Genomic DNA, 20,711 nt, shown 5'->3' with positions numbered 1-20,711 from the left:
TTATGACCCTGACTATTTCTGGTTTATGATTATGACCCTGACTATTTCTAGCGCTAAACTAAAAATATACCTGAGGTTAAATTTGAAGGTTTAAAAGGTAACAAAATATGTAATTCTTCAAAAACACAAGCTACCTGAATGCACTTTGCTCATGTGTTTAGGAGAGTTTAAATCTGACTGGACCCCTGGACAAAGGTGTAACTATAATCAGTCATTTTCTCACTTCCCAACATCCCTCAATAAATTAGGAAAATGTAACTCTGGAATTCCCAAAACCAAGGCCATTTGGATCCAGGGTTTTCAATATGCATGTTTTATGAGGTTTGGGTCCAGAACTCCAGTTCAAATCTGTGTTTTGAATAAGGGCCTTTCCTTGTTTCAATCTGTGATCAGCTTCTATTTACATAAAAAAAATTTGTTTCAATGCATATTGACATGGAATTTTAGGCTGAAGACAATATGGTGAGACTTGGGCAAAATTATCTTTGAAACAGAGAAGCCCTTTTTTGTTTTACTGTTTTTAGTGAATTTAACTCTTTGGGTTCCTTCCACGGTTATTTAATTCCCTATAAGATTTTATCCGGGTACTAGCAATTCAAGGACTATATTTGTAGTCATCACCTTATATTAAAGGAAACAAATATTTTCCTAAAAATTAACCCTGGAAATGTGTGATTGCATTATAACTGGAAAAATGCAGAAGAGTGGACAGGAGGGAGATTATCACTCCTGCTGAAAGAGTACTACGAATTCAGCATGCTTGTATTTTCAATGTCTTTTCTTAAAAAAAAGGTTGTGGAGCTATCAAATTAGATAATATTGTCGAACCCGAGCCATCCAAACAGCTGCCAGGACCCAGTGATAAAAACTCCATAATTATAAAAAAAATATGGCTTTAATTAGAAATATGTATAAAGAAAATATGCAGTTAGGACAAATTTAATTTTCAGCATCATTTGTTCATGCTGATTGTGCTAGACATAGGGTTTGTTTCTTTTTTAAAAAAAAGTAAATGAAGTCCTATAATTTCCAATCCTTACGAAGATTAATAAACCATGCAATATTGTCACATACTTCCAAAGAGTCAATTTTCCAAAATGTACATTGCTTGAAAGCAGAGTTGCTCAACCAAAAATAGCTATCCTTCAATTAGTTTGCACCACTATATCACGGAAATTTACACAATTTCTTTGAAACTTGTGATAAAGTCTCCAAAGCTATGTAAAAACAGCTAATTTCATATAGGTTTTCCATAAGCCTTGATTGATGTTTTAATTGCCAGTCAGTTTTCTCTCTCACATTTGGGGGATGAGATTTAGCTTCAGGATTCAAGTTTGATAAATAATTAATAGCAAATTTTTAAGCAAATTTCTTTTTATTTTCATGTTGTGAAATATATGCAAGATAAATGGCTTTCTTGGTTATCCCCAATAGAATTTATCAATTAGAAACAGTGTCCTGTGAATACCTGAGTCATTCTTCAAGGTGCAACTCATCAGAAAAGTCATATGATGCTGCTTTTCCTCTAAGGAGGAACATGCAAAAATTCTGATGTGAATAATCACATACAAGTTTAAATGTTGGCTTCTGTGAATATGTATATTCATAACTATTTAATCTGCTGGCCAAAAGCATTTGTTCCACTAAAAATAAATAGTTAAAAAGCAGGCCTTTTCTGTGCTGTTTTATAGTTCAGTATAAATAACAGATGATAAAAAATAGGGTATTTTCTTTATTCTGAGCGTCTAAAAATTAGGTTGGGTAATACAGTTATTAAAGACAGTAATATATCTTAACACAAACATTACTAGTCCCTTTTTTCAGTTTATATTTATAGTCTTCAGTTCTGAAAATACCTGAAGTATGTTTTTAAGACTACATCTCCTCAGTAAAAAAGCACATACCTAGCTCTGAATATCTGCCTATGTTTTCCTGTTCAGAGATATTTTCATGAATTAAAATTTCAAATCCTATGACTTATTTTCCAAAATTAATTGGGTTTAAAATAAAGCTTCTTCCTTGAGTCACAAGTTTTGTGTAATAACTTTGTAGTGGATTTCCATCCCACCTTAAATTGAACGAGTGGCAGGGTGGACCAACTGGGCCATGATCAAGACTACACTGGGCAGCCCATTCAATTCTGATCCTGTTAATAATCAGCTGATACACCACGATTAGCTATTTTCACTTGGCTTTGTTTTTGAGTCATTTTTCCTTCTGAAGAATTCATTTATTGTTCTTTTATTTACATGCTTAAAGTACATATAAGCATGGGTTCTGTCATTAATTATGATAAAAGAATTGTGTCACCAAAACTTGTTAAGCAGCCTTCCACCCGAACTAATTGCCCACCCCAGCCTTAAGGCTAAAACGTTATTTGACTGTCCCCCACCTGCACAGCTGTGATTTGCCACTAGAGGGCTGGTGAGCAGGGGCAGGACTAGAAACTACAGCTGTGAGTTGCCATTACACAAATGATGAGCCAGGACAGGAGTCTCTCCCTGCTCTAGGTAATGGTTGCATGAGAGATGGTTTGGAAGAGGGGCGGGAACATGAAGCTGGGAGGTAGAGACTTAATGAGATTGGTGGGTAATGAAATGGCAGTGATGGAAAGGGAGAGTGGGTGAAATGAAGGAAATGAGACACTGAAGGATATAATAAAATGCTTAAAAAAAGAATTTACAAATAAATTAAAGAAGGTCCCATGTTTTAATAAATTGGGATGTGTGGGGTGCTGGTTGTGCTTCCCAGAGTGACTGGGATTTAGGAATAGTGAAGGAAGCTTCTTTTGTGGGGAGCTACTGAGCCTGCCCTGGGAATTAAGCCACAGCTCATGGGGACACAACTTGGCCCCCAATGTGTTCCCTCCTCCCCACCCCACCCCCAACCTTCTTTCTGGACTTGTCTGTGCCCTGCAACCTGGCTAGCTGATATGTGCTCTACAGTCATAGTTTCATAGTTGTTAGGGTCAGAAGGGACCTCAATAGTTCATTGAGTCCGACTCCCTGCCCTGGGCAGGAAAGAGCGCTGGGGTCATATGACCCCAGCCAGGTGCTTGTCCGTCTCCTCTTGAATACCTCCAAGGTAGGGGATAGCATCACCTCCCTTGGAAGCCCATTCCAGATTCTGGCAACCCTTACCATAAAGAAGTTCTTCCTGATGTCCAACCTAAATCCGCTCTCTGTCAGTTTGTGGCTGTTGTTCCTGGTTATTCCAAGGAGTGCCCTGGTAAACACAGCATCTCCAATTTCTTGCTGCTCCCCTCCCCCCCATGAATTTGTAAACGGCCACAAGATCCCAACAATTCTCTTCTGAAGGCTGAAGAGATCCATGTCCCTCGGTCTCTTCTCGTAGGCTTTACCTGAAGGCCCCTAACCATAAGAGTGGCCCTCCTCTGGACCTTCTCAAGGTTATCCACATTCCTCTTGAAGTGTGGCACCCAAAACAATCTGTTTGCATGAGATTGCATCTCTGGGGGTGGAAGGTCAAACCCTTGGAGGTGGGAGAAGTTGATTTGGTGCCAGAATGACCCCCTGGGAAGTACAGTTCAGGGGGTGGAAAGTTAGTCTACGGAGAAGAGTGGGGGAGGGGGACAAAGCTTCCTGGGATGCTGCAGGACTTCAACTTGGATGGCTCACCTGTGGAGAGGGGTCACACATTAATGCAACTCGAGCTGGGTAACATGGATCAGAGATAAATATGTCCTAGAGTGGCATAACTTTAAGCTGCCTAAAGTGTGCTTAAAACTAGTTTTAGGTGGTAATGTGTGGACAGTCCAGGGGCTAAGAGATCCAAGAGCTGCCTAAAATTAATGCATAACAAGGCTCTAAATTAGCCAAGTCAGAACCTGACTCACTGAAAGAAAAGTAGCTAGGAAAAAAGAGATATTTACAATGAAGGGCAGAGTAACAATATAAGTAGCAGGCCAAGAAACTAGTTCAATACTTAAGGGTGGAATGTAGCAAAACCACTCCAAATTTTAATGCTACTTAATCCAGGTTTAAGTTGGAGAATTTTGCTACAAATGAGCTTGTTCACACATAACAATTAGAACCTAACAATTGCTGACCTTTTGAAAGACTCCCTTTCTGAAAGGTTCCCAATGTACATGTGTCCACACCTTCAGTCACTTTACTTCAATCCTGAATTTATAACTGTCCTAGCGAAAAAGTCTTTTGAGACAAAGTAATCAACCTAAGGCTATAAGTACTTTACACATAATTCCTCAAAGAAAAGTTCAACTGTTAATTGATTATGCAAATTTGTAGTTATGGTGAATAGCAACTTTTGTTTTATTATTAGAAATAACTGATACATTTTATCTTGATTCACTCAATTTACTATTCAATTTAAACATCTATATTTAGTACCCCCAGGAATGCTTAACTAATAAGGTTTAGTTTACACTGCTGAAGACGATTCTGAACGGGAAAAAAAGCAATAATTAAAAGATTTTTCTGATCTTAGTTGACTCAATGGCACCTGGTTCCTAGGAGCTGAAACATGCTTTTCATTTTGCATAAACACCAAAACCCCTCCTGAATTCTGATGGTTGCAAAAGTACCCAAAAACCCTTTTCTAATTCATATGAACTATAAAGTTGGGAATAGAAAATAAAATACAAAGCATGCTTGGGATAGACTCTGACTATATAAGAGCAGATGCTAAAAGATAAACTGGGGCACATGATTTTTGCTACTGTACCACATACTGTAAGTTTGAGAATCAAATGTGCTGTGAAGGAAACCACAAAACGTATTACTATAGATCTTTACTGTTTTCTTTGAAAGGTATGTTATACTCCATGCATATTTTCTTTTGCTACGTGAAATCTGTCAGAGGACTAATCCCATGAAAACTAATTTCAAGACTCCTAAATAGTGTATTACTGGCCATCCCCTAGGATATACTGATCTCTGTTCTATCCCTGAATTCGTCGTGCAGCAGCCTTTCCTTTTTTTTCCCCTGAAACTATTTCCAATATCTGTGAGATGATCTAAATCAGCAGTGCCCAACCTTTTTTCTTCTTTTTTTTTTTTTAAATACCCTGTCCAAACCTTAATATCAGAAATGGGCTGAGGGCCGGGAGAAGGGGGAGGCAGGTTTGGTCACACCCACTTCAGCTTTGTGGCACATGTGCAGTGAACTCTCCAAGCACACCAGCACATCAGAGAGGGCTCTGGCTCCAGAATCCAGAAACTGAATGCTAATGCCATTTGCCTCTTCCTCCCCTCTGCCACCCACCTATCACTAAAATCCGCGGCAAGAGAAAAGAAGGAATTAGTCTTTCACATTGGCTCTGCAGCCTGCATCCAGCCCCAGGTGGAGCACCACTTACTTAAATCATCACAGGCAGATCTAGGATTTTGGAAGGGGGAGGGGAGCGTAGACAGTGGCATGTCATCCAGTAGAACACATTTTTCTCCAGTTAAAAAGAAAGTAGACACTTTACTAACATGCTAGGGGGCTAGCTATATATTATTCAGCTTAAGATGAAACCAAAACCAAGCAACTACTGGAATGTGCATTAAGTTGCTAGACAATACACTAAGTTTAAAAAAAACCCAATAAACTAGTCAAAAATAGTCCAACAGTGTCATTAGTCCTGTAGTCACTAATGCCACTTCACCACTTACTAGTAATTTATTGGTGACTACTTACTGTAGTCACCTCACCACTTATTCAGATTCACAAAACAAAAGCTAACCTTGAGCATCTTGACAGTGTTTCTAATATTTCAGCAAGTCATTTCTACATCTGAGTTAGTATTACTACACCTGAGTTAAGGTTTTTAGCTAAAGCTAAATACAGTTTGAAGGGCTGGGAAATAAAAGATAGGCATTACCAGGAATGGCTAACAGACAGCAAAACTGCAGAAGAAAGGACAGTTTGAATAGTGGAGAACAAGATCATCAAAAAGATAGAGGGTCATTAACACCTGCGGAGTGGAAAGAGATTAGCAAGAATCAGGGAGATGATAATGAGCCATGAAGTCAACTGACTCTCTCAAAACTGCCTGAATAGAAATGCAGCTCCCTCTCCTCGGGAGTTAGTTTTAAAGTTTGGGTAAGGCAGGAGTCAAAGGGTCAGCACTGGTTCTGCAGCACTGCATCATCTCTGTATGGCTTCTTGCCTTTTTGTCACGCATTTGGCACAGTTTTAGCCAAACATGTGCACCCATTCCAATTACCTATTATTTATTTGTTTTTCCATAAACTAAAAATATTAATATTGTACTGTTTTCTTAAACAAGCATTGGATTGTTCTAAAATATTTAAACCAAGGCATTTTTTCTAGTCTTCACTGTTGGAAGCAGTGTAACACCATATATTATAACTGCATTATCATAATGTTGACAGGCAAGGCCATTTCTCATACCTTTTACTGGACAAATTCTATAGTTGGGAGAGCTGATGGACAAGCTTTTGAGCATCAGGTGCCCTCCTAGGAGGGCCAGGTCAGGGCAGGTAAGTGACCTAGGGAAGGACGCCTGATACCTTAAACCCTGCCCAAGAGCTACCCTAACAACAAAATTGGTCCAATGAAAGGTCACAAAAAAGCCCTGCCTCCTGACATTTCCTGAACCACCATGGCTACAACACTCCAACACTACTACTGTCATTATCATGAAAACTTATCAACAATGGCATAAAATCTACTGTTCACACTTTACCACTACAGTTGATGACAGAGAAAATACTAATGACATTTTAGTAGGTCCCGTTGTAAGCAAGAGAAAAAAATGATTATATTATTTCTATAATTGTTAAATCATGATTAAACACGAGTTTTAACTATAGAAAGCACAAATTTTATTAAACAAATTCTTACATCTGTACTTCTCTTCCAGAAGACCCTTCGAAAGAGACATCAACCCAATCTTCAGGGACTGCACTCTTATTTTTCCTGTCCGACCACTGAAATTACATAAATGATTTAGAGACATTAAATGCACTTTAATATTATGGCAATAATTCATTCAAATGCAAAAGTGCTTATTAAATGTCAACTTATAAAACAAAATGAAAACACAGGCCTTTAAAGCTGGAAATAACACTAATGGCTCTACCAGATGTTCAATTAAAAGTGCCATGGGATCTGATCTATGATCCCAATAATCATGCCTCTTTTACCAAGTTACCATGGGCTCCTCTTTTGCACTGGCAAGTAGCAAGCCAGTCAGCTGGAGTTAAGGGCTCTGATATACTCTTGGGGCTGGGAGCTCTGATCAGCTGATTGCCACTCCCAGTGAGGCTGGGAGTAGCAGACAGCTGATTTACTGGCAGGCTTGTACGTACATCGGAGTCAAGGGCTGCAGTGTGCCTCTGAGGCTGGGAGCCCCAATTAGCTGACAGGCCAACTACCTATTCAATTTAAGATGCAATGGGAACCAGCCACAAAGGTGCTACACTTATTTTGTGTGATAACTCTGTGGCTTATTCCTTGTTTAATTACACAATTAAGTACATGAGTATGTGGCTGGATTACTACTTAAAATGTGATTAATCAGTTACTCATGACTAAGAATTAACCTTTATGAAAACTCTTAAAACTTAGGTACATGTCTAAACATTTTGCCTTACCCCCCAAAAGTACTGAAATTCAGCACTGTGAAATCCTAGCATAATTTAATAATGCCATCCATACATCAAAATGTATACATAAGCACACAGCAGGAAAGCACATTGCCCAGCATGAGACATGGAGTACAAAATAAAGCTGAGTTCCTATATTGTACAGATTCATTTGCTTGCTTGCCCACTGTGTTTCTTCCCTCCATTTAAAGCAGTAGAATGTATAGGCACACCAGGACATAAACATCTCAGCATACATGATAATTAGGAAATGTGGAGTCATTCTCTTTTCTAAGCAATGTGACTTCAGGCTCATGCTGTCTGACATTTAAAACAAGATTAAGGATACCAAATGGACTCCAAAGGATGCAATTTAAATGTGTAAGACAAAACCTGTTCACAACTGGTGTTAATGTGATAAAACCCAGGAGAAAAGGACAGTTACCCAGGACAGTTCAAAATTTCTTTACAAAAACTGTTGGTTTCTGCTTTTAGTAATGACCCTTCCCAAGGCTGAAAGACTGCTGTTTGGCTGTAGGTTAAACACATGGGGCATGAGAGAAGTTATCAAAGTGTGTGTGGCTATACTTCAAAAACTGTGTCAAAGGAACATTATTAAAGTCACAAAGTCAAGAACGCTAAAGTTATGAAATGCCAGAAATAACACTGGCCAAGCAATCTTAGTTCAGTGCCTTTGTGTCACATATCATACAGTCTTTAATTACAAAATCACCTATTCTTTCCTCAAAGAACCTCTGTCTCATTTGCTATATTTAACATTTCTGCGATTCTTCCTTTTTTTAACATTTGGTCCAAGGCTTTATTTAACATACAATTACTGCATTGAATCTAGTAGCATAGTAGGCAACCATTAATCCTTCTGGATCATGGTGTGTGTGAGCGGTCTAACTCAGACCTTCAACGTGTATGCCTCAGCAGGAGGATGGAGGAGTGGAGGCTACCCAGACCTTCCACCTCACCTTTGGACCACTGAGAAAGAAGCCAAACGCCAGACATGTGGTGCCTCAACGTTTGTAGTTGTGTGCATCCAGGAATTTAACCCAGGTCTCCTGCATAGCAGGCAACGATTATACCACTAAACCAAATGAGTGAGCTGCTGCACTGAATATAAAATTATTAATTTCCTCCTAGACATTTTTATGCTGTTTTCACCATAGTATCTAAATACTTCACAAAGATTAATGAATTGTCTTCAAAATCACCACCTCGTTTTGTGCCACTAGGTAGCACTGTCATCTCCATTTTACAGGAGTAAAGAGCTTCAGAGAAATTAATAACATGATCGAGAGTGGCCAGAGATGTGCAGTGCCTAGCTTGAAGCAGCCACAGTGTGACTTAAAGGGTAATCTTCTTATAAAAGTTTATATGATTTTATAAACTTTACTTTTACTTCACGTATAATACTTAAATGATTTTATAATACTTTACATGATTTCTGTCAAATGGAGATACAACCATAATTCTAGCATTTCCCAGTTTTCAAGTATTTAATTTTCCATCTCAGTAAAAATCTTTTAACAGAGATAATTACACTAAAAACAATGGCTTTAAAAATGAACTGAAAACACAGAAATTACATTGTGTATCATCAGGCCCCCCTGAGTCACCAGCAGCTGGACAAATATGGATCTATCACACAGTCCTTGCTATTTGAGCTAATCAAGTAATGGATCACAACACTAGGTCAGTTGACCAGCACTAGAGGGAAGTAAGACACTAGGCTAGCAGAGTTTACTAGTATTTGCTGACAATAGAGGAAGGGTGAGATCTGGAAGACTCAGGTTCCATTCCAGCCTCTGGAGGAGACTGCCCATCTCCAACACCCCTCTATGCTTCCTCATGCAACCCTCTTTCTCTCTCAAACCTGGACAGTTCTTTTCTCGTCCCTTAGACCAGCGATGCTCAGCCTCTGGCCCATGGGTCTCATTTGGCCAGTGGAGGCATGTCATCTAGCCTGTGCAGCTCCCCGTGGGTTCAGAAATTTGGCAGCAGAATGGTAGCAGCATTAATTGCTCCCAGAGCTGAAGCAATTAATGTTGCCACTGCATATGCCACCAAATTTCTTGACCCATGGGGAGCCCCATGGTCCAGATGACACAGCCCTGTGAGCCAGAGCAAAGTGCTTTGCACCAGATTATGTGAGAAGAATCCCCCCTTCCTCCACAACCCTCACTGATCTTTCCTGGGACTCCTCATGAAAATTTTAGCATCTCCTCTACCCCCAATCTCCTATCCCTTTTCTTTTTCGCCCCTTTTCCCCAACCCCCAGAGCCCAGAGCCAAAAAACAAGAGAAAGTGAAAGCTAGCATTTTCCAAGGGGTGCCTTGAGTCTAAAAAGGGTGAAAACCACTCTGCTGGAAGCTGCTTTGGAGCAAAGTTGACTGTTGTCAGTCAAAGAAAAGCAAAAAGCTTGCCAGCATGCCGACTGGATGGCACTGACATGTGACCTACCAGAGCGGAAGCTCTGCTACACTTCAGGTTGAGAGCCTCTTCTCGTTTAAAGTACCTTTCTAAGTGCTTAAACATCTACATGCCTCTCTGGATACATCTGAGCATTACTCTGAAATCCTAGTCATGTGAAATGGGATATAGAAGACCCTGCCCCTGCAGGTGCATGAGTGGGGTAGGTCAGGGAAGGGAGATGCGTCACTTCCTGCTCTTCCAAATGGACTGGAATTTGAGAAGCCCTGTCCTACAGGGGCGGTGAGCCTCTTGCTCTACTGGCTTGCACTCTCTTTTGAGGGATACAGGATCTGTGGAGAGCTGGGCACCACTGCATCCCAACTGCAAACCTACAGAGCAAATGATCACTCACTCAAGTTACATTTCTCTCTCTGTTAAAAAGAAAAGAAAAGAAAACAAACAGATGAACCTGAGAAATTTGCTGCTGCAGACTTAAAAGCAGAGGTATTTTACATCATTCCACATGTTAAGTTAAGCAAAACTCAAAACTTCTGAAAACCATGCACCTCACCTCTGTAACCTTAACTCTGGAGCGATACCCAAATACTCCCACAACACATACTAAGACTCTTCCTTTGACTTGCCATAAACAGTCTATATCTATCTATATCTGCTCTGCATTTAAACATATATCCCACTCCACAACCCCCCTTGTCTTTTCCACATAACGCTTTCAAACACTATAGTTTGACTTAGCCAACATTAAATTGACAGAGCAGATTCATCTAGCTGCAAACAATCCTGATGGCAAGATGAACCCTGCTATTCACAACATCTGCACAATTCAGGGCTGGACACTGAATCAGTCTATCAAGGTATACCTGTTCTCCTTTTCTTTGATCAAGCTCACAGAGGTCAATCAAAGGGGGTCACTTCCAACAACTTTCCCCAGAGTGCTTCATACAAGAATCACAGCTCTTCCAAACTGGTCCAACTAATCCCTCCACTAGTCAAACATACAGCTATACCTAATACAGTAAGTGCTGCTGAAGAACTTTCAGGTAATTCCTCTTGGGAATGACTTGCTGTCAGAGGGAAACAACATTAAGGTTGCCTGCATGTGCAGGCAATGTTAACTCTTCAAATCCTGGCTTTCAGAGGGTAGGTTGAACTGAACGTGACATTTTGGGAATGAACAAAAGATACCAGGCCATCTTAAAGCTGCATTATCCTTTTTTTTTTCTGCCACTGACTGGTTGTAAATATAAAATGTTGGGGAAAAAAATCCCTGTCAGTTTTACTCCTACAAACCCACAAGTGACTAATAACGAGGAGGCATGAGGAGGACAGCTTGGTGTATTATGGAGAAGCTTGGGCATACAACATTGCCTAGTATACACATAATGGACAACTGGACCTACAGAACAGATTTCAAAAAGAGCACACATTTCTACACATACACATAGAGAAAAGATTCCCATTGTCACAAAAGCAAGAATACTGAAAAAGGTTAAATGTCCTTCCTGAATACAACAATCTCCTATAGAAGAGAAAGGTCAACAGAAAACCTTTACACCTTCATTGTGGACGTTATGGCTGCATCCACACAAGGCACCTCAAAACACACCCCATGCACATGATTTGGTTCTCTGCATTGCATATTTGCAGCACAGAGCAAAATTCAGATACTGGAAAATTCCAGTACAAAAAAAAAAAAGGAAAAGAAGTGGGGAGGTACATGTGGCAGCAGTGAGTGCCACCTGAAACTGAAGCCTGGCCAGCCAGAGCCATGCTCCAGCTGCTGGCCAGGTTCTGCGTGGCTGAATCACCACCGCTGGAGCACTGGGAGGGTCCTAGGACGCCATACAAGGCAGCTGGGATCAGTTCAGGTACTGGTCCTAGCCTTACCTACCCCACCCTGAGCATTTTTCCACACACTACCCCACATACAGGGGCATGTGCCAGGGTAAAAAGCAGTGGCACAAATTTGTGTCACCGTTTTTTTCCCCGTGGCAACTGCACACCCCTGCTTGTGGGGATGTGGCCTATGTGGCTTGTTTGGGTTCTTTTAATTACCTTCCAAGTGGAAGAATGGAACTTATACCTATAATAATTAATCATATAATTCAATAAAAGTGTACTTCTTAAACATGTTAGGCACCTGTTTAATAGTTAGGGGTGCAGCAGGATTTGTAATACTGTACTGATATGTGTTAGTCTGTTTTCACAGAAGTGACATACAGAAGATTCCTAAAATTGTATATTACCCGTAATAAAAATAATACAATTATTTTAAAGGTACTTTCAGATGAGTTAAATATATTTTTAAGATTGAGTGATTTACTACAGAAACTATCTCTGTGAAATCACCTATTTAAAAAAAACAGACTGCTCACACATACTTACCTTTCCTCACAAAAGCATTTAAAAGAGTCCATATGGCTCACTGTAGCTAGAAATTAAATTTCCAGCAATTTTCAGAATTAAATTAAAAAAAACTTTTAAAGATATACTAAACTAGCCAAAAGAGGTGAGGAACCCAAAACTATCCACTTATAAGGTGAAGGTGAAAAACAGTAGTATTTCTACAACAGATGTTACTCAATGGAATAACTTGTGTTTTCTTGAAAACGTAAAGATCTCTGGGAGTAAATAATCTGTTTTCCTCTTTTAATTTGAAGAATGAATAACTCTTGATGCGTCAGAAAATACCAGAACATAACAGACTGTTTTTGTCAATACTTTCTAAAAATAAATAGCTTCTTTCTAAGGGCCACAAACATCTGTAGGTAAATTTGACTGCAAACTGGGAAGTTATACAGTCTGTGAGCTGCTAATTAAATCTCAGGTTAATAGCATGCGACAAACAGATGCTTTTTGTAGGCAATTTAATGATTAGAAACATTGCATACCTATAACACTGAAGCAATAAACAAAGGAAATGCCAGGAGAAAAATCAGTTCTTTCTAAAGGCCAATTTTTTAAAAAAAGGGAATTTAAAACTGGTCCCAATCTGTTAGCATTTTGTCCAGGAGTGGAAAGGGAAAAGGAACAAGGAAATTTGCATTCACATTTTATTACAAAAAAGAAATCACCTACTATATAAAATGTTTTTATATCAAAGCCTTCTGTAATCTCAGTCTAAAAAGTTTTAATTCAGGGGTCAATATCCACCTTTGAAAATAAACTCAAACAAGGAAGAAACACAAAAATTTCCAAAAGGGGGGAAAAAAGGTTTGTTATTCATTACATATTTTAAGAATGGATATAAATACAACTGGCTTTTCATCCAAAATAGGGAGCAAGTGGTAAACTGAAAACATAAATACATAATAATAATGCCTCAATGTTTAAATTTGTAGCTAGGGAAATTCTGTCCTTTGACATGATCAGTTTTCTGATTCTAAATGTACAAAGGGCTTCTGAGTAAAGGAACATACTTCAAACTGCCCCTCTACTATCTCCCAGAGCAGCATTTCCCACAGTCTACAACTGAAACCTTTGCATGGCTCCTTCTCCTTAAAGGACAGATAATAAATAATTGGTAAAATCTCTGCCTTCCCCGACTACCTCTACAAGAGTACAACTCATTGAAAGATAGTCAAAATGTAAATGAGAGGCATGCTTTGCAGATGGGAAGAAAGGCTGAGGATCACTTGTGTACCAGGGACAATTCAGGGATGAAATCCATTCTGCCAGGGCCAAAACAGTTGTGAATGTCCTAACTGAATCAGAGGTGTTAGGATGAGAAAAGCACATGGAAAGAAATGGATGACACATTCTTCCCATGGGATCATGAGGTTGGAGATTTGTACAATGTCTGATCTAAAAGGTTTTTAATAAAACAGTAGATTAGTATGATTCTTGTGACTATTTTGCTGTAAAAATGTAGATAGGGGATCTCTCAAAGAGGGAAATGGAAGAACTTCACTGGATATTAGAGAGGTAACACACATTTTAAAGAGAGTAGAAATGGAACAGCACAGGGAATCTAATTGATTTTCTGAACTCTTATGTGAAAACTCCTAACCTGAGAGCACATGAAATGAGCCATTTGCTGACAGCATGTCAAGTATCATACAATTTTGTCTGGAACCAATTAATGAATAATCAAAAGAGTCACCACTAACATGTCTTTGGCCCAGCAACGCAACAAATATGCTAAAGAGATGGCTTAGGCAGAAGGAAACAGGATCTTTCCCCACGTGTCCATACAGAGAGGAACTGCAGCAGCAGAAACTCCTCAGCAGCCAAGAAGAAGAAAAGAAACAAGTTGTTAAAACTGACTCTTAAAAACTCAAGACTTTGGAAGATTCAATAAACAAACTTACAGGGAATATATGGACTTCCTGTCCCAAACAAGCTTTTGGTAATGCACTGCACAGCTAAGGAAGGCAAACCCAAAGGCTTAGTAGAAGGAGAGGGAAGTCTAACCAAAAAAACCCTCCTAAACTCCTTCTAAGTAGTGAGGACTCTGGAAGGTGAGCTCTTGCACGGATCCATCAGTTTCTCTTGGTGGAATTCTTTTACAAAGCCACCAAGTTCCTGATATTATGCTCACATGCCCCTCATGGATTCAGCTGTGAAACCAAGTCCTCTCAAGAATGTGCTTAAGCTAACAGGTGGAATTGAAAACACTGGTTTGGCTTCGGTTTTGGAAATCTAAGGCAGCTGGATAGTAGGTCCCAACTCGGAGAAGGAATGAGCTAGATACACTGTCAGCAGTCTGCTCAGACTTGGTGAGTTTCCTTGGAAACACCTGGAATCCAGTGTTTCAGTATTATACAACCACAGTAATCTGGTGTGCGCCTAAGCAAAAAAAACTCAATCAGGGCTATGACCTATATGTAACCAAGAGAAACTGGATATCCCTGGTTGCAGCTAGTAATTAAAATGACAAGACTGTTTAGCTACCGTGTGACTGATTTGAAACTCCAAGCCATCTGGTACATTTAAGTTTGTAAGAAATGTTATACAGGGGAAGATGGCTCACATCCTTGCTGCCCACCTCATTTTTCACCCAGCATAGTACCACTTGTCCACAAAAATGCATGCCTCCTCCAGCCTTTCCACACTACCTGGCAAGAAATTAAAATTCTAGACTGATATTTATGGCTGCATATTGATATGTATGTTTGACTAGATAAGAGAAAAAATGAGTCATTTCAAGCAACTATATTGCCTCTTCTGAATCAAATGGGAATTTTTATTAACAGTGTGAATACACATTTTTCACTAATGTATGGCTTAAAGCTCTGCTATGAAAACATCCTCTCTTACCACTATCACCTCTTCCAAGATGAAAATCAGGAACAAATAAGACTAATCTAGAATCCTTTGGTATGGTGTTTTCAAGAGACCATACGTAGCACCATTAAATTCACTGTATATAAGGGGCACAGCTACATGAGATGCTAGCTGCATAGTAGCTGAATGATACTGCTCAGTTGCATGTCACAGCATGAACAAAGTGCTAGCACACTACTGCATAGTATTATTAGGCTACTGTGCAGTAGCGTCACTTAAAAGGCATTCACCAGCGCTACTGCACAGCAATTCTGGTTACCGTGCATTCATTTAGTACTTGATTACACAAGTACTAAATAAATGCGCAGTAACCACTATACAGTAGCATTTTGTGTAGACATGCCCAAGGTGTAGGTTTTGTTAATGGCACCCTAAAAGTATCAAGACACACAAGGCAATAAGAACATACTACATACCTGTCATATACATTAAGCAGCCAGTTGAGAGACATATCTACACAGAGGGGAACATTCACCAGGTCCTTGTGCTTTTCTTCAAGTCCACTGTAAACTGTAGTGAGGCAACTGATCACATCCTGGACACCAACGAGCTGGTCGTTTTGGTTCAGCTTGTGTTCTTTGAAAACTTCATTTGTTGTGTTCAATTCCAACAGGTCCACTAATGACAGACAATTATAAATAAAAATGGCATTACTAACAATATCTCAATATTCCACAGCTCCACCTTGAGTTCTCAGCTCAATCACTACAGGGAAGATGTTAGTTGAAAGAAATGGCTTTCCTTAGTAGCATTGTGGTAAAACACCTCTCTGTTAGCTGCAGTTCACTGCTATTTTTGTTTCTTATTTGTTTTTGAGGGGGGAGGGTTGGATAAAACAAACAATTAATATGCTGAGATATTACAATGGGAGTTCTCTGAGTCCATCAGAAAGCAGAATCTGGTCTGGATTACTAAATGATAAACAACTCTAGTCAGTGCAAAACAGTGCATATTCTTAGGTATTGATAGAACAAGGCTACAGTTATGAAGTACTAGTTTATCCCTGATGGATAACAGTGTAAGCTAAGTGATGAGAAATAAAAAGAAGAGTTATTATTTAACTTTTTCTAACAGCAATTGAGATGAAGAATAACTTGGTATAATTATGGAAGGACAGTATGAACCAAGTGCTGGTATAAACCTCAATGACAGTTTTGATCAGATGAGTTAGAATTTTAGCTAGTAGTAGTAATGGTTTCCTGGCATCCTTTTCCATAGTAACCTACAGTATGAATCTAAAATACTATCATCCAGGGTTGTTCCTTTCTGTGTAGAGTCAGTAGTGCATGAACATTATAAATGCAATTTCTCAATGGAAATAAGACTTGACAGTTGTAGGATGAATAATAAATTGCTGCACACCGGCAACATAAAATGAAGACCCCAGAAGGGCAGAAGTCTTTGTATACCATGAGATAGGTTTAGCAGGGGCTAGAAAATGAGACAGACAGAAAACAAAAATGGCAGTGGCAAAAACTGTACTGCTACTGGGTGTTTAGATACCTCTCTACCCTATTAGAGCAATTGAGCTGAGTTTCAATGAGCTGATATTAGGAGGTATCCTTAAACAATAATAGAACATTCTCAGCTGCATCGTGTCCAATTTACTTATTCTTATTTGTATACTGGGATATGGATAAGACAATAAAATATTTATTTCACAGTCCTTGCTCTTTCCCCATATTGACACATGTTGTATTCTGACTTAACAATGTCCTTAGAGACTGGGCACTTAAAGAAGTACTTATGAAAAATCTGCTACATCTCTTTGGCTTGGAAAACATGGCGTGTGCACATGGCAGGACACTAAAAAGGTAAAACATTTTGCCATTTGTATAACTGCAAGTAACTACTGGGCCTTGTGGTATGAATATAACATCAGACAGTAGCTGAAAAAGGTAAAATATACAACAATCTCATGGAAGCAATTGAGAATCCAAAAATCAGAACATAAAGAATACAAAGAATCTCCAAACTATTGTTTGAAAAGACAGAGGTGATGTGAGAAAATGCTATTTAACCACACATATATGGGGTGCATCCACACATGCAGGCACATGTGTGTGCAGCAGCTCAAATAGAAGTGGTGCAAATTAGAGCAGAGGTTTTTTGCCTCAGCGCATGTGCCAGACATGCACTTTGGTGTGCGGCAAATTGTGCCACTTGGGGAAAAATAACCCTGCCTGGCTCCTCCCGGATCTGCAGACAGGGGAAGCTACAGCCTGGGGCCAGCACCTGTGGCCCCGGCCAACTGGTATCTGGACACTACCCGCTTGTGCCAGCTGGACTGCTGCAGCAGCATCCCCAATTCATTTTTTTAAAGCACCCCAAAATCCATGTTCTTCCACAATTAAAACAAAAGACCACTATACACACAATGCCCACGGTGGGGTGGGGGGAGGGGAAGAGAGAGAGAGAGAGATCAGTTGGGAAATGCTTTATTGCTGTATTTACAAAGTTAAAGCAATTTGGAAGCCTACCAGTGTCTCTATCATCATAATAAAAACAATTCTAAATATCTGTATGTGTTGATGTGTGCTTTTGGTTTTCTTCTCCCATGCTGGGTGTGTGATGGGGGGATTGCAGGAGTGGGGTAGGAAGGGATGTGGAGGGGGACGCAGGGTGGTGTGTGGGTAGGTGTGGGGCAACTGTGGGGGGATTGTGGGGGTACCTTGTTGGGGGCTGCTCAGGAGGGGTGGGTCCCCTGGCCCCCACAGGGTGCAGTCCACCCACACAGCACATGGACTGCCCCCCCTGCAGAGCCACAGTCCCTCCCCAACAGGGTCCTAGCCAACCTGCAGGAACACAGCCCCTCCTCCCCTACCCCACAGGTTCCCAGGCACCCTGCAGGGCCACAGCCCCCCCACGCAGGGCCCACAATATACCCCCTGCAGCAACAGTGGGAGTGGGGTGCTCATAGCCTGCTGCTGCCAGCCCCCCATAGCATGTCCCTGAGAGGCTCAGAGCTGGGGCTGCCTGTGCTGCTTGTCAGGGACTGGCACCCCTCACCAGCATCACCCAGGGGCTGGCGCCACTTGTGGACACTGTGCGTCACACTGACCCCAATCCTGCCAGCTTTAGGGCAGCTCGTGCTGCCAGGACAGGCCAGTTCCATGGTGCCAGGACCCAGCATGGTGCTCAGGGACAGCATGCTAAGCTGAGCCACATCCTGCCAGCACTAGGACTGGCACCATGAAACTGGCCTGGCCTGGCAGTGCAAGTGGCCCCAGTGCTGGCAGGACCCGGCCTGGTGCAACACACAGTCCCTACACACTGTGCCAGGTCTTGCTGTCATGGAACCAGCTTGGCTTGGCACCGTGAGCCGGCCCACTGCCACCAAGACCTGGCTTGGCTTGGCATGCCGTGCCTGAAAACTGTGCCAGGTCCTGCCTGCGGTGGCAGAGCTGCTTAACCCAGGGTGCCTCCAGGGAGGAGGTGCATGGCAGGACCTGGCCCGGTGCGGCTTGCTAGCCAAGTTTTGTACTGGAGCAGGACGTGTGGCTCCAGAAGGCATGGCTCCTGTGCAAATGCATAACAGATGCAAAGCCTGAGCCAGATCGGGTTGGGTCGGGCCAGTGGGGTGCGTTTTCAATGAGGCTCAGGCACACCTGGAAAATTTACCCCGCCAGCTCAATCTGGCCCAGGCTCCGCAGCTAGCATGTGTTTGCACAGGAGCCGCACCTCCTGGAGCTGTGCATCCCACTCCAGTGCAAAGCTGGGTTAGTGAGCCACTGCCTGTGCTTGGGGGGGCCCCACAGACAGTGCTGTACAGGCCCTGCTGCAGCCCCTGCATGCCACCTGCTCTGCTGTAGCCACCATGCACCACCGCTCTGCTGTGGCTGCCACGCGTTGCTGGCTCCACGCTCTGGCCCCGCACGGGCTGATATGCCTCGGGCCCCACACACCCCTAGGGACAGCTCTGGGGCTGTCACATGCCTGCCCCCACCCCACTCAGTGGCTGCAGTGCTGACAGCAGTGGGCAAGCCGAGCTGTGGCGGCAGCAATGCGGCGCTGTGTGACCTGGGATCCATACACGTTGAATGGACCTGCCCCAGCCCATCCAACACCATGCACTAGCCACACAGTACTGCAACGCCACCGGCTGTACCTGCAGCAGAGTCACAGCCACGCTGTCTGCTGCCACCAGTGCCACAGGAGCTGGATAGAGGGGCAGGCATGTGGCAGGCCCTGCTCAAGACCCTCCACAAACCCACACCCATACAGGCCATCCTCTTCCCTCGCTCCCCACACCCTCTAACATCCCCCTCCACTTCCCATAGCCCCCAACAACCCCCTCTACTCCCAACAACTCGTGACATCCCCCACCACTCCCCACAGCCTCCCAACATCCTCCTGCCAGTCCTCACACCCAACCACGCCCACCCGTACCCATAAACCACCCACTCCACATACCTAACTTACCCTTGATAGAGCTGGGGGCAGGAGCACCACAGAGATGCTCTGGCCAGAAACCAGAGCATCTCTCCTGGAGGACCGACTCCCGGATTGCCTCCAGGCATGGTCTTGACCCGTGCCTTGCCCCGCTGTTCCACCGTGCATTTTTTTTTTTACCCCTGGATATCTAGGAGTCTAATTTTGCCCCCACACTGCAAATATGCAGCACAGGGAACCTTTTTTGTTCCCAAACATGTATCTTGCCATGTCTCAAAGGGGTTTGACATGCTGCAAGATGCACATGCACCCATGAAGTCCAAGACTGTTTAAGAGCATGTCATTCTTTCATACCCATTGGGTGTGAAAGTATGGGTCAGAGCTCAAAATTCCAACAACAGGTGTTCTTTAAAATCCTATAGTATTACACTTGATGTGTTGATAAATGAAACCTCCTCAGTATTAAAACAAACCTTTTTTGGCTTAAAGTAGAGATGCTTGCAGTTGGACTTTCCTAACACAAAGGGCTTTACATTGAAAACTTCAGTGCAAGCAGATACAGCAACTATTTTTCAATCTCCAAGACTTGAAGCACTATGCTCATGAAAATTAATCAACAGTATTTAAGATACTGAAAGAGTCCCACTTTTGACCTGATATCTGATATAACAAAAAATAGAACAGTCTTAAAGGACAGCACATTTAATGCACTTAAAAATGGAGGTATAAGTTAATGAAGTATACATGTGATCAATGTTCGTGCTATTGAGCTGTACGGATAGCTTGTGGAGTGTGGCAAAAAAGGAATTCATAGCTTCGCAATATTCTGTACTGCACATCTGGCTGATTATATTGAGATCTATTAGGTCATCAGGAAGTTGTTTCCATTATCAGACACAAAATACTCAATTCCGTAAATTATTCTTGTATAACAAATACTATGTTGAGGAAATCCTAGCTCCACATTAGGAATTAGAAGGGGGCGGGAAGGGCAGGGGGAAGGAAGCATCTAAA

General features: G+C 41.7%; 1 protein-coding gene across 5 annotated transcripts in view; it reads right to left on the bottom strand.

Annotated features, from left to right (window-relative positions):
* Positions 1-20,711, bottom strand: part of UTRN (utrophin) — a 553,135-nt gene that overhangs the window by 66,554 nt on the left and 465,870 nt on the right. For all 5 annotated transcript variants that reach the window (XM_090040990.1, XM_090040992.1, XM_090040993.1 and 2 more), the window contains 2 exons: positions 15,722-15,923; positions 6,832-6,917 (listed from right to left, as the gene is read on the bottom strand). In XM_090040990.1, the coding sequence (XP_089897116.1) occupies positions 6,832-6,917; positions 15,722-15,923 (288 nt within the window). The remainder of the gene's footprint in view (positions 1-6,831; positions 6,918-15,721; positions 15,924-20,711) is intronic.

Source organism: Crocodylus siamensis, chromosome 1, assembly GCF_052110815.1.
Source record: "Crocodylus siamensis isolate JL-2025a chromosome 1, ASM5211081v1, whole genome shotgun sequence".
Classification (NCBI taxonomy): domain Eukaryota; kingdom Metazoa; phylum Chordata; order Crocodylia; family Crocodylidae; genus Crocodylus; species Crocodylus siamensis.
The sequence above is the reverse complement of the archived record's forward strand: the minus strand, read 5'-3'. Positions and strand labels throughout refer to the sequence as shown.